Source organism: Dermacentor albipictus, chromosome 4, assembly GCF_038994185.2.
Source record: "Dermacentor albipictus isolate Rhodes 1998 colony chromosome 4, USDA_Dalb.pri_finalv2, whole genome shotgun sequence".
Lineage (NCBI taxonomy): Eukaryota > Metazoa > Arthropoda > Arachnida > Ixodida > Ixodidae > Dermacentor > Dermacentor albipictus.
Window position 1 is genome coordinate 62,179,078 of NC_091824.1, and position 27,366 is coordinate 62,206,443.

The 27,366-nt window shown below is 45.0% G+C and overlaps 1 protein-coding gene and 1 long non-coding RNA gene across 5 annotated transcripts in view; one reads left to right on the forward strand and one right to left on the reverse strand.

Annotated features, from left to right (window-relative positions):
- The window catches only part of LOC135896416 (uncharacterized), a 110,763-nt gene that overhangs the window by 82,161 nt on the left and 1,236 nt on the right, over positions 1 to 27,366 (forward strand). Inside the window, exon 2 of the long non-coding RNA XR_010562696.2 lies at positions 11,081 to 11,147. This is a non-coding gene — a long non-coding RNA (uncharacterized lncRNA). The remainder of the gene's footprint in view (positions 1 to 11,080; positions 11,148 to 27,366) is intronic.
- The window catches only part of LOC135896415 (uncharacterized), a 203,325-nt gene that overhangs the window by 13,699 nt on the left and 162,260 nt on the right, over positions 1 to 27,366 (reverse strand). For 3 of the 4 annotated variants that reach the window (XM_065424789.2, XM_065424788.2, XM_070537030.1), the window contains 2 exons: positions 8,480 to 8,661; positions 4,770 to 4,987 (listed from right to left, as the gene is read on the reverse strand). In XM_065424789.2, coding sequence (XP_065280861.1) covers positions 4,770 to 4,987; positions 8,480 to 8,552 — 291 coding nt within the window. In that variant the 5' untranslated portion in view covers positions 8,553 to 8,661. The remainder of the gene's footprint in view (positions 1 to 4,769; positions 4,988 to 8,479; positions 8,662 to 27,366) is intronic. The other variant, XM_070537029.1, reaches the window with a different exon arrangement.

Consider the following 27,366-nt stretch of genomic DNA (forward strand, 5'->3'; position numbering starts at 1 on the left):
ACGATTTGACAAATAGCTTTTTATTATATTAAGCATATTACCGTGGATGCCCATTTCTGACAGGTCTCTTAAGATTCCGTAACGCCACGTCGTGTCATACGCCTTTTCCATATCGAGAAATATCGATAGGAAGAACTGTTTATGTATAAATGCGTCCCGGATATTTCCTTCAACACGTACGAGATGATCGGTTGTGGACCGCCCTTCTCGGAAGCCGCACTGATACGGATCAAGCATTTTGCTCATTTCAAGGAAATGGATGAGTCGCCGATTAATCATTTTTTCAAATACCTTACAAAGGCAACTCGTGAGGGCGATCGGGCGGTAACTTGCCACTAAGGAAGGATCTTTGCCTTGTTTTAAAACAGGAACCACAATGGCTTCTTTCCATGCAGTTGGGAGGTATCCTGCAGCCCAAATGGTGTTGAAAAGTGTGAGTAGTGTAACTTGGGTATCACTGGGTAGGTTTTTGATCATTTCATACATGAGTCTGTCTGATCCAGGTGCAGAGCTCTTGCATGAGCTCAAGGCAGCTCTGAACTCGGCAATACTGAAAGGGCAGTTGTACGATTCATTTTAAGACATTTTCCTTTGAGTGGCTTACATTCTTCTATTTGTTTATACTTTAGGAAGGATTTCGAATAATGTTTTGAACTTGACACACTCTCAAAGTGTTCGCCAAGTGAGTCTGCCTGATGTTGCAGCGTATCACCCTGTGTGTTTACGAGAGGGAGTGAATATGTTTGACTGCCTCTAATTCTATTTACGCGGTTCCAGACTTTCGCCTCATCTGTAAACGAGTTGATGTTCGATAAAAACTTTTGCCAACTCTCTCTTCTGGCCTGTCGGCGGGTTCTCCTGCCTTGAGACTTAACTTTCTTGAAGTTAACAAGATTCTCTGCAGTGGGCGACGCACGTAGCAACCCCCACGCCTTGTTTTGATTCCTACGTGCGACTCTACATTCATCGTTCCACCACGGGACATGCCGTTTGCATGCCGAGCCACTTACTTCACGTATGCATTTACATGCGGCATCCATTATAAAGGCTGTGAAGTATTCCACAGCAGCATCGATTTCTAAAGAACACATGTCATCCCATGATATACTAGTTAAATTTCGGAATTCCTCCCAGTCTGCTGTGTCAATCTTCCACCTAGGAGCCTGTGGTAGATATTCATTTTCTTTAAGTGTTCTTAATAGTATGGGGAAGTGGTCGCTTCCGTAGGGATTATTTGTAACTTCCCATTCGAGTTCGGGCAGTATAGACGGGGAAACTATGCTCAGATCACTTGAAGAAAAGGTATTGTTTGCAAGACAGCAATAAGTGGGTTTCTTCTTATTCAGCAAGCACGCACCTGAAGAAAAAAGGAATTGCTCAACAAGACGTCCTCGCGCGTCTATACGAGAGTCGCCCCACAGGGAGCTGTGCGCATTGAAATCGCCAAGAACATAAGGTTCTGGCAATTGATCTATAAAGGATTGGAATTCGTGTTTCGTTAACTTGTAGTGTGGGGGCACGTAAAGAGAGCTAATGGTGATGAGTTTGTTTAGGAAAACAGCTCGAACCGCCACTGCCTCAAGGGGCGTTTGTAGCTGTAAACGCTGACAGGAAATACTTTTATGAATACAGATGGCAACACCGCCTGATGATAAGACAGCATCATCGCGATCTTTGCGGAACTTGACATACTGTCGGAGAAAGTTTGTGTGTTGTAGGTTTAAATGTGTTTCCTGTATACACAGCACTTTTGGATTGTGTTTTTGTATAAGCTCTTGCACGTCATCAAGGTTCCTAAAAAGACCTCTGACGTTCCATTGAATAATTTGTGTCGCCATTTTGAAGGTAAATAAGTGCTTGTGTGTATGGAAACGGAGGTGATGCCTTAAGTTACAGAGCTCTTTCGAGGCCCTGTAACGGGCGTTCTACTCTTTCTGGAGCGTTCGAGGGAGCCTCGCCGCTCCTTAGGCGCTGGGTGCGCCTTGAGGATAGTTATAGTGTCCATTGCCTCTTGTGAGGCGCCGGACACGTGCTCTTGCGAGCGAGAATTTACGAGCGAGGGCCCTGCCTTGGAGGGCAAGACCCCTGCACCCACCAGCCCGGAGGTCGATGGGGCTCCGTGGGGGATTTGGCTGCGCTGGCTGTTGCCAGCGCTGGAAGGGGCCGCGGAGGTTGGGGCAGCCTCAGCTGCGCCCACCTTCGGGATAAAAGGTCCCTTCTGCTCGGTTGGCGGAGCAGCGCTAGCTGCAACCACCGTAGGGGCTTACGGCGTAACTGCCGACTCACTGTTTGTGGGTCGCACAGCCGCCGGAGGCCGTTGTGACGCTGCCCCCTGACGCGCCACTTCGGCAAAGCTTTTCTTTGGCAGGTATGCAACCCGCCTGCGTGCCTCCTTGAATGATATATTTTCTTTCACTTTGATTGTTACTATTTCTTTTCCTTTCTTCCAGGATGGGCACGACCGCGAGTACGCGGCGTGCTCCCCCTCACAGTTTACACAGTGGAGAGCGTTCTCACAAGTTTCAGTGGTGTGTTCTGTGGCACTGCATTTGGCAGAAGTTTGGCGGCCGCGGCAGCTCTGCGAGCTGTGGCCGAAGCGCTGACATTTGAAACATCGGAGTGGATTGGGCACGTAAGGCCTAACACGGAGCTTGATGTACCCGGCCTCGATTGACTCGGGCAAGATACTTGATCCAAAAGTAATTATTAGGTGCCTCGTCTGAATCTCTTTACCATCCCGCCTCATCTTTATTCTTCTGACGTTGATCACATTTTGTTCGCTGAAGCCCTCCAGGAGTTCCGCTTCAGTCAGCTCAAGTAAATCATCATCTGACACAACACCACGGGTGGTGTTCATTGTACGGTGTGGGGTTACTGTTATGGGGGTCTCGCCAAATGAAACTAGTTGCGGTAGTTTCTCGTACTGTTTTACATCGCGGAGCTCCAAGAGGAGGTCGCCGCTTGCCATCCTCGACACCTTGTACCCGGGACCAAAAGCATCAGTCAGGGATTTTGAAACAAGGAATGGTGAAATGTTTCGGACTACTTTGTTTGGCTTTTCAGAATGAATAACGTGAAAGCGGGGAAAATTCTGGGTTTGACGTCCAAAAAACTTGAAGACATCTTCGGTGCGCCCTCGTTTCTGAGGGCGATCAGCAAGGGAGGGGAAAGAAGTTTCCATGAAAAATTGTATATATTCGGCAACAGCGCCGACCGCCCACCACGGAGCCCAACGAGGGGACGCGGCAGAGCTTGCATACAAGTCTGCACGACGCCAGTCGTACGCCGTCACTATAACCGAATATGGTGTACCCAAGGTTGGATAGCCACACAGGGTTAACCCTTGCCGCCAGGAGAAAGGAAGTAAAAAGAAGAGAGAAGGAGACAGGAAAGGTAAAAAAGTGAGAGATAAAGACGAAGATTTGAGGAGGGAGAGACAGGAAAAGGCGACTGCCGATATCCCCCGGGTGGGTCAGTCCGGGGGTGCCGTCTACGTGAAGCCGAGGCCAAAGGGGTGTGTTGCCGCCGCCGAGGGGCCGTAAAGGTCCAAACACCCGGCATTGGCTCAACCCCCAGGATCCCCGTTTCCCCGGACACGGCTAAGCCGCGCACGGCTACACGCGGGAGGGTCCAACCCTCGTGTGCTCGGGTACGTGGTGTCGCAACACGCCAAACGCCTGCTGACGCAGACGCCCCTGCGGGGAGAGTAAGTGGTAGGCGCGCGTATTATCAAACTAACATCGTATGTCAAGTAGGAGCTATTGCAAAAAAAAAAGAAACACGTTGTTAGTAAGCCTTCCGCTGCTCTTTCACAAAAAAAGCCTGGCGTTTTCGGAACGCGTGGGAAGTGGTGCACCCTTTTAAGTTGAAACACAATCCTATGCATCAGGACTATTTTACTGGTCGACGAGGGTCTCGAATCCGGCAACATTGATTCTTTCACGTCGCACGTGTGGGCTTATTGACTAGTTCCTTCGCCCAAAAAAAGGTCACGTACTCGTGACGCCTGCGCAGAAAAGATGTTCCACGTTTGCCGCCAAGGTTTGGGAGTGGTGGCGCTGGCTAACACTCCCAGGATTAGTTCTAGTAGTAAAAACACAAATACCTCGGAAAGTGGATGGCAAAACGGCGCTGCGATAGCTTACTTGGTAAGGGCATCGAACGCGTAATGCGAAGACGTGCGATCGTTCTCCACCAGCGGCCAGTTGTTTTTCATCCGGTTTCATTTCCATTGATTTGTTATTTCTTTAATTCAGTTAGTAAGTACAATTTCCCCTGTGTTGTCTTTGCTATCTTTGTTTGTTTGCTTCTTATGATATGATTAATAAATGTTGGACCCCTCGGTTCCCTTGCTTTTCGTTCCGACTTAACAATGGACACTTGTGTAGGTGTATGCGTGCATATTGTGAACTTTTCTCCTACTCGTGTTTTAGCCAATTCCTTCCCTGCCGCTAGTACATGGTAGCCAATAATGCTCAGCCTCATTAGCCTCCTTGTCTTTCCTTATCACTTTTCTCTGGCTCTCTTTCATTCACCCGAGCTACTATGTTTCCAAAACACTGTTTATGTATTCAGTTGTGGTACTCTCGTAACGTTTGCGGTAACTAGTACTGGTGCTACTGTCGTGTGTGTCCGCGTTGCTTTCGAGGACCCCTCACCGGGCAACGGACGAAACGTTTTTTTTGGTCACTGCTGCGAACTTACTGGCGTGCCCCGACGGCACTGCGATCCAGTTATATGTGTGCAACGTTCGCGTGTATCATACGCACGTCCACGTCGACGCCCGGCAGGGGCAGGAATTGTCCCGGTGGCCAGTCGTTAGGCACGAAGCGGTAGAACTCGACGTCGTTCTTGTACCACTTGACCGAGTAGAGCCGATCGCCGTTCAGCTCGTAGATGCAGCTCAGACCCACCGTCTCGCCCAGCGTGGTCGGGGACGGGATGTCCACGTTGACCAGCTTCACGGCGGACACCGTGGTCACGAAGCCTGCGTGACGGGCGGAACGAAAAGTCCCAAGGGTCAGCGTCCCCCACCCGTTTATATGGTGAATCGACATGACCAATACTGCACGCTGAACAAGCAGGCCTTCAAACTCGCCATGGTTGCTTAGTGGCTTTGGTGTTGCGCTGCTAAGCACGAGGTCGCGGGATCGAAACCCGGCGACCGCGTTTCGATGGGGGCGAAATGCAAAAATACCCGTAGGGATTTAGATGCATGTTAAAGAACCCCAGGTGGTCCGAATTGATCGGGAGTCTTCCCTCTGGCGTGTCTGATAATCAGACTATGGTTTTGGCACCTAAAATCCCATAATGTATATATATAATAATGTAATGTAATATATAATATATATATATCTATATATATCTATATATATATATATATATATATATATATATATATATATATACATAGATTGTAAGCTGACTTTTTCTGTTGCTATAACCTATAAGAAGCAGCCCCCTTCTTTACATCAGTTAATGGTAACTAATAGGTTGATACAATTGTATCCCTTCCATCTTTTTTCTTTTTTTACTTTTAATGGACACGAAGGACCACGGGCTAAGCGAGATTCAACATAAACTGCTGTTAGCATAAGCCACCTAAGCCACCTCTCTCAATATACAAGACTCCCACCAGAGGTGGTTATTCGAGGCGCTATATCGGACGCGTTACTGCTCGAAGAAGAGCCGCTAAGCGTCATGCTTAGTTCTCTTATGTTATGCATGCCACTGAGCAAATCTACCATTAAAGCACATCGCATGGGTCCATCGGCAAACAGTGCGACAATGGTGCCTCGGGTATGTAGCAGCATACTTTCCCGAATTTTTCTGAGAGGCTTGGCACGAAGAAACGTTTCCATTAAACCATGATGTTTTATACAGTGGTGGTAATGTCAAGTTTATGAAGGGTCTTAGTGCAGCTTTCTTTCTGTACATGCATATGAAATTATGAATACACAGCGGCACTTGGAAAGGATGGGTACCCCTTGAATTGTGTTTTGCAACAAACAAGGCAGCCTCGCTTAAACATTTCTAGACAACAGGAGTATGAGGGCTTTATTCTCGGTATATCAGCAAGCATTTTCTTTCCTTCCGAGAAAATAATCGCCAAAATTTCGGATATCAGTAAATATTTACTTAATGCTGTCGGTATCAAGTAGAGTAGTATTTACAGAAAGAAAAAAAAATTCAATAATTCTTGCACTGAAGTGATGGAAGATAAAAAACTTGTTTTTCTCGTCAAACAGGGAAATGTTTTTCGCGAACGTTCTATACTGTCCCAGTTAGTTTACGTTCAACACAGCGAGCAGCGTAGACGACGGGACAACCGGCGTTCGTTTCACTTGAACCATCATGTGACGCTGTCCGACATATTTTACTTTTTTTTTTCATAAGAATTCGCATAGCAAAGTACTTTTTTTCTTGGTTTCAAAGGTACATAAAAGTGCTAACATGCTGCTTTGCATTTCATTCTTTTAATTGTTTAGCCAGATTGTGAATTTTCTGTCCTGCACGTTCAACAAACATAGGGATTTCTGCCAGTAAAGCTGTTATCCGTTTGCCCAACAGAGAAACATGCCAGAGAATGTTCGACGTCGTCAGAGGAAGAATCCCCCGTCCATTATGGCGAAAGTCTTGATACGTCTCGTCGGTCAGCCGACCTTGAGCGAAAAACGCGCCGAAGACACGAAAGGTACCAAAAAGGCTACGAACCCTCGACCTCTGGTGGGAGTTCGAACCAATCATATTGGGTGTTAATGAAGGCGAAGTTAATTGCGATACAGTTAATGCACTCGAACTCACGACCATTGGTGTTAATGAATGGGAAGTTAATTCACGCACAGTTAATCGAGATGGAGTTAAGGCACTCCAACCCACGACCTTTGGTCGGAGTCGAACTCTCAGCCTTTGGTGGGACTCGAGCCCTACACCTTTGGTGGCGGTTGAACCCACCACCTTTACTGTTAATTAAGTGGTCCTTGCCAACCACCGGCAGCAGGCAGGCGCCCGCCACCTCCCTGATCCATTCCGGCCGAGCCTCAGTGATAATTAGGGCAAAGTTATTAAGGCACGTGCAATTAAGACATATGATAAAGGCACTCGAACCCACGACATCAGTCGGGAGTCGAACTCTCGACCTTTGGAATTAAGAGGGATGCCTAAGCGAAGTACACGAAGTGAATTAAGGGAAGTGACCAAGCGAATTAAGAGGTATGCCTAAGCGAAGTAGACTAAGTGAATTAAGGGGGATGTGTACATCATGCGTCCATCTTTAATGCATCGGCACTTGAGGCTTCGCGTTCAAGTCGTCTTACGACTAACATAAGAGATCCTGTGAATTTTTTTACGCTATTCGGCAAGACAGCACCAGCAGCAACGGTCAGTAAATTCCTGGAGAGTTCGCAAACAAGGCTTCGCTTTGAAACAACATCCCCCCTGCGCTGGCGTGAAGCCGCCCTTCCAGCTACGCAAGGGATTCCTATATGAAATATGTCTCCCATTGGTCTTTGACCATGAGACTCTATTTTGCATGAACGTTTTACCACGTTTGCGTATGTATTTGTGGTTAAAATCCGAGGACACCTAAGCGCTTTTCATAAGTTTCGACTGCGAAGGCATTTACGTCCAATTGAATGGCGCTGACCGGTTGTTCCAAGACTTGCGCTGCGAGTAATTCACCGTAGAGGTACGCGCAGCCCGAGCCAGCAACCAGCAGCAGCATGCGGCACCAATGCCCGAGGCCATCGGCGTGGCTATGCCTATCGGGCGACGCGTCGCGGCGATGCCCTCGCCCCTCACGCAGCCCCTGGCGCACTATCGCACAGCAGGTGCCCTCTTTCACCGTCGCTCTGCCACTCTGCTCCGTCGAGGAGCGCTCGTGCCGAGAGCGATAGTGACGTGGCGTCGCGGCGATGCCCTCTCCCCTCACGCAACAGCTGGTACGCTATTGCACAGAAGGCGTTCCCTTTCGCCCGCTCTGCTCAGTCCAGGCTCTGCTCGTGGCGTGCCCTTGCAGCCAATGGGAACTCCATCGAGGCGCGCTCGTGACCTGTGCCGCAGCCAATGGCAATGCGAGGTTAAGTGCCGTTTCGCTGTTACAGAGGACAGGCGCCGACCTTTTCGCTCAATGGGTCATTTGACGCTTTCGCACCAGTAAACATTGATTGACTTATTGTTAAACCTGCATGAGTTTTCTTACTATTAATATTATATGGTACTTCGGAGGTGTTGTCGACTCTAAGTGGCGCCGGCTACTGCTTTTCACATAGAGATTAAAAAATAATTAACTTTGTAGCTTCATGCTGCTGTTTGGTGGATAACAATATTTACTTACAAAAGTGTATATATGGCGCTACAGCTTACACGTTAAAAGGTCTGCTCACTCAGTCTTCTGACTGAAGGAACAAGAACAATGTACAAAAAAATGATCTTGTTTTTTTTTTCTGTAGATAGGTTTACATAGTCCTACAGAACGCACCGTGTAGCCAAGCGATGAGGATTCCCCGTGCGACGGCCTTAGCGCCCGTGGGCCTCTGGCAAGGGCCCGCCATGACATCAGATCGGCCTGGGCCTGGCGCCGGGTTCTTGCTCACTCTCCTTCATGCAGGGGCCTCTTCCCCGCCTCCTCCCGCCACCCGTCACAAGATCAGGTTCCACCTGCTGGAGAAAATAGGGAAAACGAAACTAAGGGCCACTCCTGAGTCTGGGGACAGCTTTGCGTTTTATGTTACTCCTGCCTTCACTAGCAGAGCTCTTAGCGTCTCCTTTAGCAATAATGTTACGAACACGTTTTGTTAATTGACACAGTATTGTTAAGGTCATAACTCTCGTATTGTATCCATCAGAAATTTCAGTTGCATTAGCAGTGACGGCAGGGTAAGGGCAGCTTACCCAACCATCACTGCTGTTACCAGCCAGTCATCATCCCCCATCTATCACCCAGCCATCACAATGGAAAATTGTATGAAAATTTTCATGGGGAGTCGACAGTCAGCCAGTCGGTGCTTACACTGCCTAAGCTCCCTGTATTTTCTCCCGTTTTGTATCTCTCCCTCTGCATCTGCCATTCAAATTAACGCGCACAGCTCTTCTTATTTAGGTATGAGAAAATGCATGGCCATGCTAGTACAAGAAAAAGCACGTTTGTTATACAAAAACCTTCACAATGTGATTTTGCAATTTTTGCCCGTGAAGAAGCATGCTGGCAGTACACCAGCGAAAATTTGTTCGCGTGTCGAAAAAGGTAGGCGCCCTCGAGGCACGAGACGCATTAGTCTGAAAATAACCACCCCTCGCTTATGAAAATATGTACGTACTCTTACGTTAACTACTTAACTAACCGCCTCCGGAGGTTGGTGTTACTTTTTACCATAACTATAATTACAGGTCAGCTACAGAGAGGCCTGCCGCAATCTACTTCCGTGGTGGAATGGCGTGGATGCCTTACATTCACATAAACAGTTAGCTGCCGTCTGTCTTCTCTAAGAGTAATTTCAAAAGGTAATACCGCATGCCTCTAATTAACTTTGTTTTCGACCAGGTAAAATTTCTGTGCTGCGTAAGCATCAAAGCTCTATGCAAAATTTACGGGATGTGCGTACTTTGTAAACCAAAAGCCGTGTTTTTGTAGGCGTGCACACGCGCGGCGCACTATTGCTTTCAAGTTTTGCACCAATGAGAAGTTTCGCCAGAGACGAGAACAGAGTCGCAATGGTTGTCTCTTTTTCTTATATCCAATAGGAAAGTATGTTGATGTCCTGCACGCAGTTGTAATTCCGACCATAATCCATATTCATTCCTTGCCCAGAAGAAAAAACAATGACGAGCAGCAGTGAGAAGTCACGAGGATGCTATACAGATTGCGTTAATTAGGAAGAAACGGGAATTTCGAGTAGGTGTTATTATGCGGCGAAAAAAAAGCAATTAAAATTGGAGCGGTCTGAATCGGTTTCGCAATGTACGAAGCACTTACCCATTCACAATTGCGCAGACGATGCTTGTTACGAGGGCATGCTAAGTGTCTTTGAGCTTGAACGTAGTTACGGTACAGCAAAAAAAAAAATTAATTGCTCATGCATGAAATTTCACTGTTTATTGCTATAACTGGGGTAGTTGCATGCATAAATGCAGTTAGGCTATTCGTAAAACCGAGCGTAACTGCCGTATGCGGCAATTCAAGTTCAGGGTTACGAAAATGAGCCTCTTGATAACTGGCGCCATTTGAGCTTTGCTATCGCTAACTTCATAATGCAAAAATAAACGCACTCGAATGCTTTTCGCGATGTTTTAGAAATACCCTATCTGACGTTGGAATAAAATTTTAACACTGATCTCCTCTGAGATTTCATCTGCGTTCTGCGGGAAGCGAAAACTGTTCTTTGCACGAGCACGCAGATGTCTTACATTGCTTATTTTAAATGCAGTATCAGTAATGCGCTCGGGCGGGGATTACGAAAACAGGCTTTAAAAGATATTACTCTTTCTGGCGCCTTGTCATGGTATTATTGGGACAGACTTGGTGCGCAGGCGGCTAATAACTATTTGCTCCTTACTCATTCCGATCTCAAGATAACGAGACGTCGTTCCTCAAGTGTAATAACTTCTTTTTCTTTTTTTTTACTTGAGAATTCCTCTAATCCTTTCTTTCGGCAGACGTTCAAAGAAATGTTTCGCCATGCTGGAAATAAAAACATTCTCACCTTCGTATTATTCAATAACGTCTTCTACACAACGTCTCTAAAATGCCGACAACTAATCCTCAACGGATTCTTCCCACAGTGGCACAGTGTCAGAATTACCTTATTTATTCATTTTTTGAAGGATCCATCCCAGAGTTGGACAATGTGAAATGTCCAGCTGGTCTGATAATTGGATTATATGCAAGGAATGACAATGCCTTTAATCGCCTTAAAAATTCACCACCGGCAGCTCGTTGAGCACCCAGGGAGCTGATGACAGCAAACTCCGCTGTCTCATTTTCGCAGCCGCTGTTCTTTGGGACTGAATTTTTGAACAGCTGGTGCACTGATACGCTGCATTGCTAAAGTGACATTTTTTTTTTCATTCTGCTGGTTTGCAGGGCGGAATAATTACCTGTCTCGTTCACGGAAGCGTTAACACAGTGGATTTCAGCCAGAACAACACTTGTGAGTACACTTAGTAAGGTCTCCATTGAATTTTGGCGCCTCACTGGTAAAGCGAGAAGAAAAGTTAAAGCTATAAAATTTCTTACACCAGACGTGATTGCAAAAAGTGAAAAAGAACAACACGTAATATTCTACATCCGTGAAAGCTGGAAAGGATGGCTTCGGTAAGCCACGAAGCGTAGGCTAATGCAGGGAAATACTACGGGCACCCATTTTACAGTGCCTAGGGCTTTTAGGGGCTTTTTCTTTTTTTTATTTCGTATTTATTCGGACATTTCAAGAAATGTCCACGAACAAAGGGAAAGAAGACAGTCTGTCTCCTGACTGGGCTTACCCTTAATGCTGCACTTCGGACAGGTGCAGCAAAGCGGAACACAGAAGAAACAATATACTATCTACAGAGAAGATTAGGCACATCATCACCGTCAAAATGAAAAGGTCAAGCACACAAATCATTTTTTTTAAAGTCACACGCAACGTATGTGTTAGTTATACTTCGATGTGTGTCGAATACTGGGCACATTTACATAAAGCAAGCAGTTAGCAAAAACAACGAAATATTCACAAATGTGGCAATACGGATTGGTACTTAACTTTATGCCCATCGTATGAGAGAACTTATTGTACTCGTAGTTTCGGTTCTATGTACAAGCAAATAGTTGATCTTTTAACACGTGGGTAAATTTGTTCCTAAATTGCAATATGTAAGTAGTTTCTTTTGCATATTCTGTGGTTTCAGAATGTCTATTGCATAGTGCAATTATTTTATTATTTGTTAACTGCATTCAATAGTTGGGGCTACATATTGGCGAAACAAGTGCTACAACAGGGAGATTATGCGAACTATTTCTGTTCAAGAACATATGAGTGAACAGTTCGGAATTTTGTTTTATTTTCCTAAATACCAGCGCTGCTAGTTGATATTTGTAGCAATCCAGAAACAGCACCACATTTTGAGCACGAAGTAATGATGTATCGTTATGGGTTGTGTAATTTATTGGATCTAGAGCACGCTATTGCAGGTAATAGAGCTTGTTGGCACCCGTTTTGTACCAGGTTCCACCGAACTAAAATCAAATACATAAGTTCAGAATGAATAAAGGAAAAGTATAGCCGTATTTTACCATTACCTGGAAGATGATATTAGCGCCGAATCAGGCCAATAGACCTTGATATTTGAACTCGAACGTTATCTACATGGTCAGAACAACTCAGACTACTTCGGAAACATACTCCAAGAAATTGATGCGATTGCGTCTGTGTGATGCTTTCCTTAATAAATTGCAAAGACGCATTGTAACCAGTTGAATTATTTATCGGGCGAAAGAGCATACATTTTCTTTACGTTTAATTCTAACTGACTGGATATAAGCCATGTTGTTGGTTCGCCTAACCAGCAGTTTGATATTTGCTCAATTTCTTGGAAATTAACGCTAGCAAAAAAGACGTTCGTATTATCTGCATGCATGACAAAGTGTGGAGTAAAATGCATATCTACCATGTCATTTATGCATAGAATGAAGAGTAAAGGGCTGAGGATTGACCGTTGCGGTACACCGTACTTGATAATACCCAAGTCAAATTTAATATAATGAATCCTTGTATACTGTTTTCTATTGCTACAGTAATTTTTCATTAGAACAAGCACTGTTCCACGTATACCATACATTTCGAGTTTCCTAGGCAAAATACCATGTTTTAGGAAACCAAACGCTTTGTGGAAATAAAAAAAATTCCCGCAGGCTAAAACTTTCCTTCCATGTTATTAAGCATGCGACCCCTAATGGGCAGTAATGCTGTCTGTGTCAATCTACCAGACTGGAATTTGTACTGTTTTTTACAAGTGACATTTTTTTTTACTAAAGGAATGTAGTCTCTGATATACTAAATGTTCAGCAACTTTAGAAAAATAGGCAGTATGGATATTCGGCGGTAATTATTTATTTCATTTTTATTTCCTCCTTTCAAAAGTACTGTTACACGGGCTATTTCATGTAATCTGGAAATATACCCATCAGGAAAATCCGGTCGCAAATGTGTTCCGCTATCGAATCAATAACAGCCTTAATAGGAGCAGCAGTAATACCTTCATCGCCTGGACGACATTTGCTCTTCAATGGGCCTATATTAGACGCCACTACGAGATCAGTAACAGGATATGAAAAGACAAAGTTCGGCGGTGAACTGTTAATGTAAGACTCGGCAAGCTTACTATCAGCCACCTGCGCCGTTTTACCTAATGAGCCGACATCCACAAAATGCAAGTTAAACTTATCTGCAAGTGACTTGCCACTGTAGTGAATATCACTGATATGTAACTACACAGAGATGGTAGGGCGCCTTCTTCCTACCTATCAAACCATTAACTGAATCCCTAAGTAATCTTTACTTATCCTATATTTTATAAAGCTCTTATTGCTAAAAATGTGTCTTTGCCTTCTGTAGGTCCATGTTGAATTTGTTTCTTATATTTTTATATTCTGGAAGGTCTGGTTGTCTAGTGTACAAAAATGAGCAGACAGTTTATTTTTCATCTTTATTCGCTTTTAAGGAGTGCTCCTGTAACCCATTTCTTTTATTTTTGCTTTTTTTCTTTGTTTTTTATTAATATATATAGAAATCCGATGTTGTAAATGCCAGCAATTTTTTTTCTATAAACAAGTTGTACGTCTTCGAGGGGTGACTTTCCTGGCATACGTCATCCCAGTTGCAGTAAATCATTAAGGAACGAAACTGGGGAACCTTTTCATCGTTAATATCTCTATACCTGTAGTTTGGTGGGCCGTGTCGTTTAGAAATGTTGAATGGCGCAATTAACAGTAAGCGATCACTTACACGAGACCTAAAATACTCTAGTAGAAGCATTTTGAGGTAACAAATTTGTGAAACAGATATCTGTAATCGTTTCTGCTGTCTGCCTTATCCTAGTGGGGGCACTAATAATATTTTCACAGCCATACAAAAGCATTATTGCTAACAGTTTTAACTGAGAGAGGCTATTTTGACAAATACTTATGCTTAGGTCACCAAAAGCCTCTGTAAAGCTTTTGTTAGAAGTCGAACGTTGAAGAACAATTTCTATATATTCAAGAAATGCATCATGAGTATTGCCATCAGGGCGTCGGTATGCAAGTATTATTGCGATGCTACGGCGTACCACACTAACTATTTCATAGTCACTGCACACTGTGCAGCCATCAGACTCAGGCTCATAAGCAAGACTTTTTTTAATGTACAGCAACACACCGCCGCCCCTTTTTCCACTCCGAAAGACAGATACATTGTTGTATCCTTCGAAGTTATCTGCTTCAGCGTTAGAAGAAAACCAAGTTCTTGTCAAACCCAGAATGTCACAATGAAATCGTAAATGTACTACTTCACTTTCGATTTCCTCGCCCTTATTCCTCCTACTCGACGAGTTGAGGTCATATAAAGAGAAATTGTGTTCACAAAGAAAATCAGCGCTCTTTTTTACTTTAATAAAATATTCCGCGTTATACATGGAATTGTCCATAAAACAATAAACTATGGAAAATCGTTTAGGAAAGATTTCACACAATCTTGTTTAAGCCTTCTTTACATGAAATTCTGATCGAAGGCGCTCCGGGTTCCTCTCTGACAAAGATCCTTCCATCAGACGACCAGACAAATTTGTAGCTTAGCTCACTGGCCTAGGTCTTTGCCATCCAAAGCAGATTCTTTTTTAATATAAAAAATCACAATGCCATCGTGTTCTCTCCTTAGTTCGACGCGTTTCAAAATGCATAAAACTTTCACATATAGCCGAGCAAATCTTATCAATATAACCGGGGGATTTCCCCCTGATGTGACGGCAATCTGCGCATGCTCTCAACGCCACAATGGAAAAGAGAAGGCAGACGAAGCTTCCTTACAAGGTCATTAACTTTCGGCAGGATTTCTTCTTCAGCGACAGGCACGCCATGAATTTCTAGGTTAAGGCGGTGGCTGTATTGCTGAAGGTCGTTTAGGTCCTGGTTTAGCCTGATCCTTTCAAGTTTGTCGTGATTTCTTTCAACAGTGTCTACTCTTTTGCGAAAGTGTTCAGTCACCTTGTTTTGTAAACCTTACTTTGACGCACAAAGTTTGGGCCTGGCCACTGTTTACGCAGCAAATTTACAATTTCCGAGTTTTGATTAGAAACTGAAAGAGGCTGCCCATGTGGCCTTCTCTAACGTCCTGATCACCTGCTTGTGCTCTCTGCATAGAAAAGACCTGGTTATACGGCATTCATTCATTGAGACCGATTAATATAATGCGCCTACATAGTTGCGCGTCTTCAATATGCAAAATAAGTTACCTGACATGAGAGAACACAGTAACAAAAAGCACATCAATCTAGAACGTGCTGCATGCTTTCCTCACCGGGTGTGACGGTGGCATGATTTCATTTTCGATGTGACATTTCGGACTACAAATTGATTTGCTACTGAGTACACACATATGGCCTGCCGTTTCACTGAATTGTTACTTATGACCAGCTTTGTACACCGGCACAAAATTTCTGCTTGAATTTTATAAAAATGTCTGTACTGCGCGTGAACACGAGAACAACTGGCATAGCAGAACTGGGAATCCTATGAAAATTATGATTATGAGAAAACGCGAACCATGGACAACATTTAGGCAAATGGCTGCATTGCTAGCTCTGCAGTTGCTTTTGATGGTCAGCCTAGTTTTTGGTAATCGTACTCTTAGTTCCGGAAGCGCCCCTTTAAAAACAGAGGCACATGCATGCCTGCGAACTTGTGAAGTTTAACGTTTGTAACATCCCGCGGGTTCTCAACTCTTTCTTACACATTTATCACACATTTCATACGCGTCTCTTAAATGATTGCCGGCAGCCGATCTCTGTTGAGGGATGCATGAACCCCTTTAATAAAAATTATTTACCTTTACGCCCAGCACATAAGCTATGCGAAAGCAGCGGCAAACGTGGCACAACAGATATTGACTCGCAGCACAGCGGCAATTTTTTTTCAGTGACTGCATCCCTCTAGCCTCATTACACCGTCAGACGGGTTCCAAAGGAAGGTTCGAGGACCGACGAGCGAATCTCATTCGCAAAAAGAATACACTTTTCGCAATGCTTGACGCAACATTCGTAAAATCGTCCAACCAGCCTGAAGTGATAAAGTGTTCGACTAATTCAAGGGAGTTGTATTCGAGAGAGCATATTCTGAAGAGTACGCAACCAGCCAGAAATGGCATTTCGTGGCGCCAATGACCTCAGCGTCAAGCAATTAGAAGGCATCGTGTATGCTGGAACTATACCTGACTCAGGGTGCATTTCAAGCACTCAAGATTCCTTCAACCAATTTTGCAATAATCTCAAGCATTCAATTTTTATTTTCCTTTATGTTATTTATTGCTGCAATTGTTCAATGCAGCAACATTTGCCAATATTTGACAAAGTATTGACTGCTGTGAGAAGCGTTCAAACAATGTTGTCTGATGCACTCTTTTCGACCACTTAAACCTTAGTCTCGAGCCAACGTTTCGATTTTCGTCTCGGCAACGTCAACAATGACTAACCCTCTTGCCAATACGTTCGCTCCAGCCTGAAGCTTCCCGTATTCGCCCACTGCTAATCATCTCCAGCGCCCATCGTGTTGTGATCCCTTGTGTTGTTCGGATTATAATTAACGTGCGCTTTGTTGAACAGGAAGATGTAATCCTGGAAGTGGGAAATATGCACGTGCAACAGACGCGTGGTCGAGAGCATGCTGCATCCGAAGCAAGTACCCAAAGATTGAGTTCACAAGGCAGAGTTAAATTTATTTACAGTCTTTTAACGTGTTCACCACCAGTGTTTACCGGTCATTTACTTGAAGGTCTTCCTTATGGTTTCTCGAACAATCTTTATAAATGTTCTTTTATTATCGGACAGTGTATCGGACAGTGTATCGGACCGTGTATAGTGCACAGATAGAAGAAAACCAGAAGATTGCCTGGGTTATTGTAAATGATCCAAACTTCTGTTGCTGGATAGCGACTTCGCTTCTTGATATTCTTCACACGACACGAGCTAATTCGTAGTCTGCGAGAAGCGAGAGAATATTTGCATACTGAGTAAGCGTAAGTGTGGATGGACCTTCGAGCCGCTTTTTGCAGGCATTTCTCGTCTCTCGAAGCTTCTTTATTGGGGCGGCTGAGGCTGCTTCGCTTTGATGTACTTTCAGATTGACCTTTTCAGAATAATCTGAGCAGACGGCCTATTAGTCTTGAGAAAAAAATAATGCCGATAAACACGCAGTTCCGAGCTTAGAAATGGCTGTATTTCCAAGGTTAGTATGGATTAATTATGATAGTGTGCCATAAATAAGCCTGGGCGCACTACACTGGCCCCACCAGCACCACCTTAGTTCTCGCACTTGCTCCGCACGATCTACAAATTTATTGTCATTACGCCCCTGCACTGCTTTTATATTCTTACCCAGGAAGCACAGCAACTACGTACTGCTCACCTAACTAGCATTTTTATATTTTAATTTGTTTTATTTTTGCACAAACCATACACCCGTTTAATAATTTATCTCCGGTTTTCCTTTTTGAGCTACCTGCTCTATTTACCACGCACTCGTCTAGCAGTCAGTTAACGGTTGTTCGACCAAATCTCTGCTTCCATCTCCACAAAATCAATTTCGATCTTTCTTCGCTTTCGCTTGCTGTTTCTTACGTTGCACCTTTTTCGCTCCAGTGATGCTGAGTCAGCTTCATCTTGCTAACTAAATTCTTGGATGAGTCTGCCATTCTCTCCTGACCACAAAACAGTATTTAGTTATTTTCTCTGCCCCCTTTTCTGTCACGTATCTCGCTAAAGTTGCTGGCTTTCTCTTTTCTAGTGAATTTTTTTTTTCTTGTTTCTTCTGCGAATATCGCCTTTCCAACGGGCGACCGCATGGCCGGCCTTCTCCTGTACTGATTGTTTGGTCCCGTCCGCCTGGATGCTTGACCCCAGCAACACAAAGCAGGCATCTTCTTGAGCCTCGCCGCTCAAACTCTCTGACTCTGCAGCTATATATTTAGTAGAGCGGCTGGTTCTCGTCCGCTTTTCTTCCTTCCGGGTTTCGAAGACTCGTGGATTACATTTTTCTTCGCGAGAGAAAAAAAAAAGAAAAAGAAGGGTCATGCCACCGTTTTTCGGACACCTCGACGCCGCCTTTGTGCTCCCTTTTCCGGGACGTGGAGCAGCCTTTTGTAAGTTAGGACGATGGAAGTGAAACGTTGATGCTGTTCCGTATCATTTTGGTCGTCGTACAAAAGTCTGTGATCACAGTGCTGTGACAACGCTGACAGACATTTCTGTTTTCGATGCACGTTGGCGTATGCTACATAACCGTTTTCTTTCCGTAGGGCATTAGTTGCTGCATACGTCAAAACAAAGAAAGAAACAGACTTGTCATTACGGATTCATCCCAAGTTGTTCTGTCATGCCCTCGACTTTTCTTCTTCCCTACCTAACAACCCCTTCATCGCCATTCTCTATGCATATGTTTTTACTTTGCGGTAATCGGCCGCCAAATCTCTCCTGTGATGATAGATAAGGCACAGTGATACTTTGGTTTTACCGTTAGACCCTAAATTTTGAATTCGCTTCATGGTGCATTACTACCTAAAGGTCTTAGTAAGTCTATAAACGCCCCGGAATACGTATATTTGTTTATCCAATCCTTTCCCCAGCAAGTGTTGTCTCTCTTGGCTCAACTTTAGGCTTTCTCGTAATGCGTCGCTGGTGAAAAAAAACGTTCATCATATACTTGTAGCACGGGAGCTGCATCCCAAGCCAGTGCAAAGTAGCTAGATAGTCTCAACGCGGCTTCTAACGATCAGAAGAACTTCAGTTTGGCCTAGTTGGTACTTACTGCAAATCATATTGACCGCAAAAAAGACGGGGACAGAGGAAGAAAACAGCACGGGCGGTAACTTTCAGTTGAAAGTTACCGCCCGTGCTGTTTATGTGTTTTCTTCCTCTGTCTCCGTCTTTTTTGCGGTCAATATGATTTGTTCTAACGATCATTTCCACGCCCCTCGCCAGTTGAGCTGTAAGGTTATGAACAAAACAGCAGACAGGCAGGCGAGCTATGTGTGTGTTCACAATTAACCTGGGCAGCACGGAAGAGGAGAACCTGTACGATTTGCCATGATGTCACTGTCGCTCTTTTCTACCCGTTTATGCGGTCGTTGTTGTGATCACGCGCGTGTGCTTGCACTCATTGAGCGGTGATTTGCTCACCTGAGTTCTTCTAAAGTTTGTGAATCTCCTCACAAATGTTTTGGTATTTGTTTGAGCAGCGTAAGTGCACGGAGGCCGCCAGTTTGTATAATCGTGCGACCCTTAAGCCGCTGAAATCAAGGTTAAGATTTCTGGTCGTGCAATCGATTAGGCACTGTGTTGCGCAACAGCTGCTGCGGGAGAGTTATGGGGAAAATTGGAAATGTGAAAACCTTCGAAACGTAAGGATCCACACGAGAATTGATGGCCGCTTTGCACGCACTCCTGAGATTAACATGCCAAAGAGGATAATGCCTGATAACATTTCCACTCATTCATAATGGTTATTCTAACGTGTGAGTAATTAAGGGTACAAATTGTCATAACACAGATGGTTTAGCGATGTGGACAGGAGCAGTGGCGTTCACTTAAAGCGTATTAAAAATGTGTACGATTTCGCATGCCCATCACATTAATAGAAATCCGCAGTTAGCTGGAAGGTGACTGACTTTCACTCGAAGTGTAAGGTGTTGTGAGGCAGATTTTTTTTTATGTGTGGGCAAAATTATCACGCTACCTCCACCCTGTGTTCAGAAAAGAAACGGAATCTATGGCAATAACATACCACAAATAAACGCAGGAAGTTGGTTCCGCCGGAAATCCACAAGAAATTGGTGTCAACTCAAGTTTCGGCGCATATATTTTATGCAACGACTTCGAATCGAAACCTCCAAGCGTAAACGCCTTGCGTGAAAAGAAAATGTGCGCCAATCGATGAGTAAGAAAAATAGAGGAGTCGAGATTCACGTCTTCTGTCATCGATTGCGGCTGCGAGAAGCACGAGCGACAAAATGTAACGCGTTGGCCCGCGCCCGTAATGCCTGCGAAGTGTCTGTGTAGCAATGGTAGGGCGGAGAGGGCCGGCGTGTTGGGTGCACGAAGAGGGGCAAAAAAAAAGGCGTAATCTTATTACATCCATTTCATTTATCGAATCGCTTTGACGCGTCTGCCTGCAAAGCAATCAATGCAGGGGTTCTCACGGGGAACGTTCCATTTCTTGATTGAATCCGAGCTGGGTCGTTCGATCCCGCCACGAGCGCACGCAGGGAGCAAAGCTCGGAGGCCTAAACTCGAGCTCGCAGAGTGTGAAAAACGGTGAGAAGCGTTTCCTCTAGAAGCAAGAGTAATCCTTTCTTCCTCCGATTTTTCACCCGCCGCAACAACTCCCAAAATTTCGGTGAAATCTCGCGCTTCCAATTGTGTGTGTTCTACGCATTAGATGTTGGAACTTGACTCGGAGGGATCTCCACGTTAAATGCCAGGCTTTTTTGTCTCTGGGTCGGTTTCAATTTTCTCAGAGACAGAAATGCGTAAGATATAGATCCCTGGATTGCCAAAAACAAAAGGAGCACAAGACTTGTTCATACTTTCACCTCCCCGGTTTTCTCTTCCTTGCTGACCGAAAAGATCCAATCCAGGGAGTCTTCTATCCAATTCGTATATTTCTTTCGCGAAGGAGTGGTCGATTACTTTATTTCGCAACAGCAACGTTTTTTTTTTTTTTTTTTTGCTGTCGGATCACTCTCGCGACTGACATATATAAACAAGACATTTGCAGCTTGCAGAATTGAGCTGCAATTCTGTAACTGTATTCATTGCAGTTCATTTCTTTCTATCTCCCCCTTCCACTCTGTTTCTCCTTTTATCCCTCTTAACCCTTCCCCCTGTGCAGGGTAGCCAACCGGAACTACCTCTGGTTAACCTCCCTGTCTTTCTCTGAATTTTTTTCTTTCTCTCTCTCTTCATCCCAGTCGCAAGCGTCGCACTTCTCGCCGCACATGTATTTCGCAATATTTGGTAATCGCATAAAGAATAATTTCTGTGAGCAAAAAAAAAGGCAAATTATTGAGAGTATAGTAGCGAGTAATAGCGTTGCGCTGCTACTGCACGGTTGGTGTTATCAATACACGTTGAGTAAGGCACGTCGCTGCGACGCAGCAGGTAATGCGACTCCTGCTTGGTACAAAGACAGCGCCTTGGAGTTACCAGGCGTCTCATAATGCTGGCGCGATGATTGCCGCCACTTGCGTTGCAAGCGTCGTAACTCAACGGCGCATGAGGTGACACCGAAGGGAAGCCGTTAACGACGGTATTTAAATGGGATGACGTTACTGAAGTGTTGACAATGACAAAACGACAGCATGACGATGACGGTATGGTGAGAGTGCCGAATGACAAAGCTGGAAGGGCGCCGATGCAACGACCACGAGGCCGTATCTAGTGGTCCACGCTATTGGACAACTTGTGCCACTGGTTCGGGTAGTGATTAAGCGTGACGACGATGACGAGAGTAAGGTCGCAAAGCTGGAATGACGACAGTGGGGTGACGACGACAGCCCTATGACCAGGAGCGCCTACCGAAGGGCAGAAGCAGGTCGAAAACTTCGGCCACTAAGTCAGCGTAAGAGGCTGACTAAGTAAGAGTCAGCGTTATCGTACGCTTATGCGTACGATAACGCTACATAGACCGATAGGTTCAAAATGGCTGAAGTAGGCAAAACAAGAACCAGGTAAAACGTTTTAAAAGGAGCTTCAGAATCTATTCGCTATGCGAAATTTCAAGCTATAGGCAACAACACTTAGTCATTTGCATTTGGTTGCTTATTGGTTTTTTCCATCCCTTTTTATGCGAAGCATATTACGAGCGCTCAACCCAGCTCCTCAGGCGCGGCGGTGTCGCCTTCAATGACCTTTGACCCCATGCCATACCACGTGACACCGTGACGTCACGACAGAGGAGAAAGAGGGCTCCAACTCGCGCCGTCGCTCACGGCGTATAAGCAGCTGCGCTTGTTTCTAGGTGGCGTTGGCTCAACTCTTGCAAGATGGGCTGGGTGGGAATCGAACCAGGGTCTCCGGAGTGTGAGATGGAGACGCTACCACTGAGCCACGAGGTTTTTTTTCTTTATTTCACCACTGAGCCACGAGTAGGATGCTTCAAAGCGGTACAAAAGCGCCTCTAGTGAATGCGGCCGCTTGCTCAGGCGCACATTTCGTTGCCGCGCCGAACGCTGCGTTGCTCGACGCTCACCGCGTCCAATGCGGGGCGCGTAGTCGCTGCGCCGTAGCCCATTGTCTTACACCCCTTGGCGGGTCGACAGGAACGCTATCGCGTTCCACTCTTGAAGGCGAAGCAGAGTAACGCATGAGTTGTTTCTTCGTCCAGCCGAACCAAATATAGCCAAGCAACAGCAGTTCACCAGGCTAAACAGTGGTTCAACAACTAAAATAAAGGCTAGAATGCTTCGCATCCTGGGCTTAACATTAGCTAAGCCACAGCCATTTTTTTCTTTCTTTTTCTTTTATTTGTGTATTTATTCCGTTTCAGTATTTTTTTCACGAGCACCATTTTCTGTTGCTCCTTTTATCATCTCTGTCAGAGAGAATATCTCACGGCCTCCAGCGATGCAGATAACAGAGGGTTGCTGTTCACACGGTCGTTGACACGCCGGCTGACATGGCCGTGTCACCGGCCTTGTGCATAACACCCCGTTGTTCGCAATTCTACACCCTCGCCACTGACACACCTTCGGTCATTGCCGCACCCACCCGCTTTACCCCCTCTCCCCTTTAGAAGAACCTTGGCTACATATTATGTGCCGACGAAAGCATATGTCGCCATGAAAAAGCAAAGTCCACTTGTCAAAACGTTGGCTCCCGCTTGTACCTTGTTCTCGTTTTGCTCATCGTCTTGAATTTCCATCTCTCGCCTTCCCCGTGTTCTCCCTTAAGTAGGCAAAAAATAATATTCGCATTAAAAAAAATTGTTCCCATTATTACCGCAAAGTTCATATTGCCTGAAGGAAGGACAATCTCTCATTCTTACTTTTTTAAATTAAAACAAAAGAAATTGTTGTAGTCACCCAATAATGGTGACTGCTGGTCCTTTTCGCATAGCAGAAACCATAACATTCCCATATGCTGAATTTAATACGTTTTGGCGTCCTGTGATGGTAACCTTGTTACAGTTTGTAACGGGCATTTTTCTCAACAAACCTCGTCCAGGAAATATTCACCAAAAAGGCACTCCTCCTTCCTTAGGACTCGTTCTTCATTATCGAGAATTCGTACAAGATAGCTGTGTCATTTCACTATAACTGTACGGCTATAGTCCCAGTTGAAAGGTTTGCTATGCGTACGAAGGATTTCGACAGCGGGGAAATGAACTTCGGCCTGCACGGCTCCGGCGTGGACCGGTTGTCTCGCGTTCGAACAAGCACTAGAGCTTTTATATATACATAAAATATAGATATGACATAAGGGCTACGCATGTCAAATTGCCGCAGTATTGTTCTTAGCCCTATGGAGCACGTCACGATATTTTTTTCCAATCCTGCAAGCTGGGTAATTAGCAAAGCCTCGTGAATGAACTTTTTATATATTGGCTCTAGCGCAAGATCAATACAAAAGTAGTAGCGCCTGTTCAGACACATCGGATTATTTTATCTATGCTAATATAACTGCCCCGTTTAATTTTTTCGAGACTTTCAGTCATCCTCTTAACAGGAAGCTTCGGCCCGGGTGCTCCTATCTAAATACATGTAAAAAGAGAATTCGTTTTCTCGTCAACCACTGCACCAAATTTGACGACGTTTGTTGCATTTAAAAGAGAAACTTAATATATATCGACTGTTGGTCGCGAATCTTTTAATTTAGTTTGTCAATGTGTTAATAAAAATTGGCAAAAATTGCAAATTTACAGAAAACGAAACTATTAGGTTAACAACTCTGTAACTCAGCAATGAAAAATAATATCACAATTACGTAAATTGCAGTAATAGTACACCTAAAGCAGACAATATTGATATCTTACATAGGTATTTCAAAATGTTTAGTAATGTGGAAATACAGCCTTTGCAGAACCCTTGTACACAACATGACGAATTGGTCCTATTGGAATAATCTAATATGTGCCGTTTACAGAACCGCGATATCTGTTCTTGAAGCAGAGCTATTAATTTGCAAACTTCGTGCTTCTATTTTTTTCCAACTTCCGAATTTTTGAAAATGCTTGTAACAAAATTCAGGCCCTAAATCTATATTCCGCTTCCATCAATCACTATAATTTACCTTGTTCTCTAAAGCGCAACAAATTTCATTAGAATCAGTCCAGGGGTAATCTCAGAAAAGCGTTTCTGCGTTTTACATGTATTTGAATAGGCAGCGTCGGTGTTTGGCCCAAGCTAAAGCTTCCTCTTAAAGTATTCAACCACGTATACGGTGCTGACGTAGAAGCTGTAAAAGTAAAACGAAGAAAACTAACCCGCACGAATTTAATCGCGAAACTCGGTAACCTACCCCACACCAAAACTCGATAACATTACTCGCAGCGCAAAACTCGAAGGACCTCTCGGCAGCGTTAGATTGGACATTAATGCTTTCGCATTCACAACTCTTAAGAAGTGCTTAGGTGTGAGATTCCTCAGTAAATTTTCATCGCATATGCACCCGCGGAGCCTTAGTCTTCTTCGTATCCCCAAAGTTCTGCATACGATTGGGCATATACTGCAGTAAAGGGCAGTAATCGCCATAGCGAAATAATGGATATCACGAAGAAATTTCTGCTTCCCATTTAACTACGTTATAAGCAGATTCGGGTGCATACCAGAGGGACGCCTAGGAAATTAACGGATATCGCCACCCGCTTAACGTTCATAAAATAACAGGGGTTGCTAACCCTTCTCGCTGCGAAAATCTTCGGAGCTTCCCCCATTTCTTCCCCCATTTCTTCCCCCATTTCTACTGCCATAGCAGCAGTAACAATTTCTTTATCTGTACAGCAGGCTGCGACATTACCCACCTACGGCAATATTTTAACATCCGACACTTCTAACTAAAACCCATGAGGACAACTGTTTCCAATAATCATAGTGTGTGTGTGTGTGTGTGTGTGTGTGTGTGTGTGTGTGTGTGTGTGTGTGTGTGTGTGTGTGTGTGTGCGTGTGCGTGTGCGTGTGCGTGTGTGTGAAAGAAAAAGTTGCTATGGCGGCAGGATTGGCGAACACAACGAATTATGTTAATGGGGCCCCAAGTGACTTTTTAATAATCGATCATGTCGAGCAATTCATGAACCCCAAAGCGATTCCATGTTTGATGCTAAAGCCGACATTAAGATGGTCTAGGCTTGCAACGAAAACTTTCTGCGGTAGACATATACGTCGAATTAGATGGGCATGAAGCTCCCGTTTGTATAAAACACATCTGAACGCATTTACAGGCGTAAGATATGTGGGGAAATTTCCTTTCACACAATAAGTTACCGGTATAAGGCGGGACCTTTACATGTAAATGCCTTACGAAGGGTTATACATAAACTGAAGTAATCTTGATGGAGTACTTTAAAACGGTTTACAAAGTTGTACATAAACAAGGGATTCAATCAGAACCATTTATCACACAGGGCCGTAAAAACGCCGTTTTGATGAATGCATGGGCCGAATCACTTTGCCCTATGGGCGGATTCACTTCTTTCGCAGAGCCATTTACTAGTTACTCAGGGAATTTTGTGGTGATTGTAATAGTACTGATATTATCTGTGATATTATAGGTGAAGCAGTTGCAGTGCAGCTTATTGTCGTTTATTGCAGACCACACAAAAAATTTCTATAGACGTGAACCATAAAAACTGCCTCTCTCTCTCTCTCTCTCTCTTGCGGATGTATTTTTCAAAATTCGACAACATCACAGAAAAAAACCTGATGAATTTCCAGCGGGCGACCTGCAGACGGCTTCTATAGCACCCGAGAACAGAGCCGAGGGTGCTAGTGATTAATATTTACGGGTGTCAACGAAGCAACGGACGCCAGCGGAGAAATGGCGGCGGCTTGCATGTGAACATGCCTCGGCCTCGCTTCTCTACAGCGCAGCGAAAGTTGGCACTTCTGCCTGTAGTCCTCCTCCTCCTCGTCACCGACAACGAAGCACGGCGTCCGCGTCAGTGACGGAGTGAAGGAGTACGCGGCGTGCACCGAGACAGTGACAGAGCAGCTCCGGTGCTGGAAGAAGCTGCCTCGGCCACGGACTGCGAGCAAAGCGCGCTTGTGATAAGGAAAAACTCCGCACAGTAGGAGAGTTGGCTGGGGCAGGGACTTTCCCTGGCGTCTAGGGAGACGGAGGGCGCGTGGAAGGTGGGGCGGGGGGAGTTGCCGTGATTGAACACAGTGTTTGTCCTTGCTCACTGCTTGTCCTAAGCACTCCTCCTACTTGACGCCTATATTAAAAACGATGAACGACGCATATATTACCTCAGCAGCCAGCACATCGCGCAGGGGTGACAGCACGCAGGAGAGGAAGAGGGGAAAGCGTTTAGCGAACTCGCTAGCCGGGCTTCTCCTCGCGCTCCCTTTCCCCCATGTAATCACACGCGCACTGCACGTCGACGCGGCGGTACCGCTTTGCTGTTCGCGCGGGCAACTCTATCGACGCGATGTCCGATGTTTGGCAACAGCCCACCGCCTTCCGCATCTGCTGTCACGAAGTCGAACCCTCTCCTGTTCGATGCCTCTGTCTTTTCTTTCTCTCTCTCTCTCTCTCTCTCTCTCTTTCTCCGCGCTCGTATTATTCCTTACTGCCTTAGAGCAGAAGGCACGTTCGCTCGTTTCCATTCTGTGGTCTGAGCTGGTTTTGTTTTCTTGAATATTCGACCCTTGCTAGCTCTAGACCCAAGTAATTCCACTTGCACACTTACGAAATCTTTCGGATGGCACAATTATTGGGCTCTGTGGCTCGTTGAAAATAGTTTTTGCTGCTTTTATTTTCACTTCATTCACCTAATGCCATGTCTTCGTTGTCAAGAGTGGTGTGTGTGATGTGTGGGCTAACTTACAAGACGCAGATGGCGACATGTTTGCACGTCATTTCTTCAGATTGGAAAGTGCGTGCAGCTTAGTTTTGGCTATAATTAAGGTGCCTAAGCTTAATGGGCTG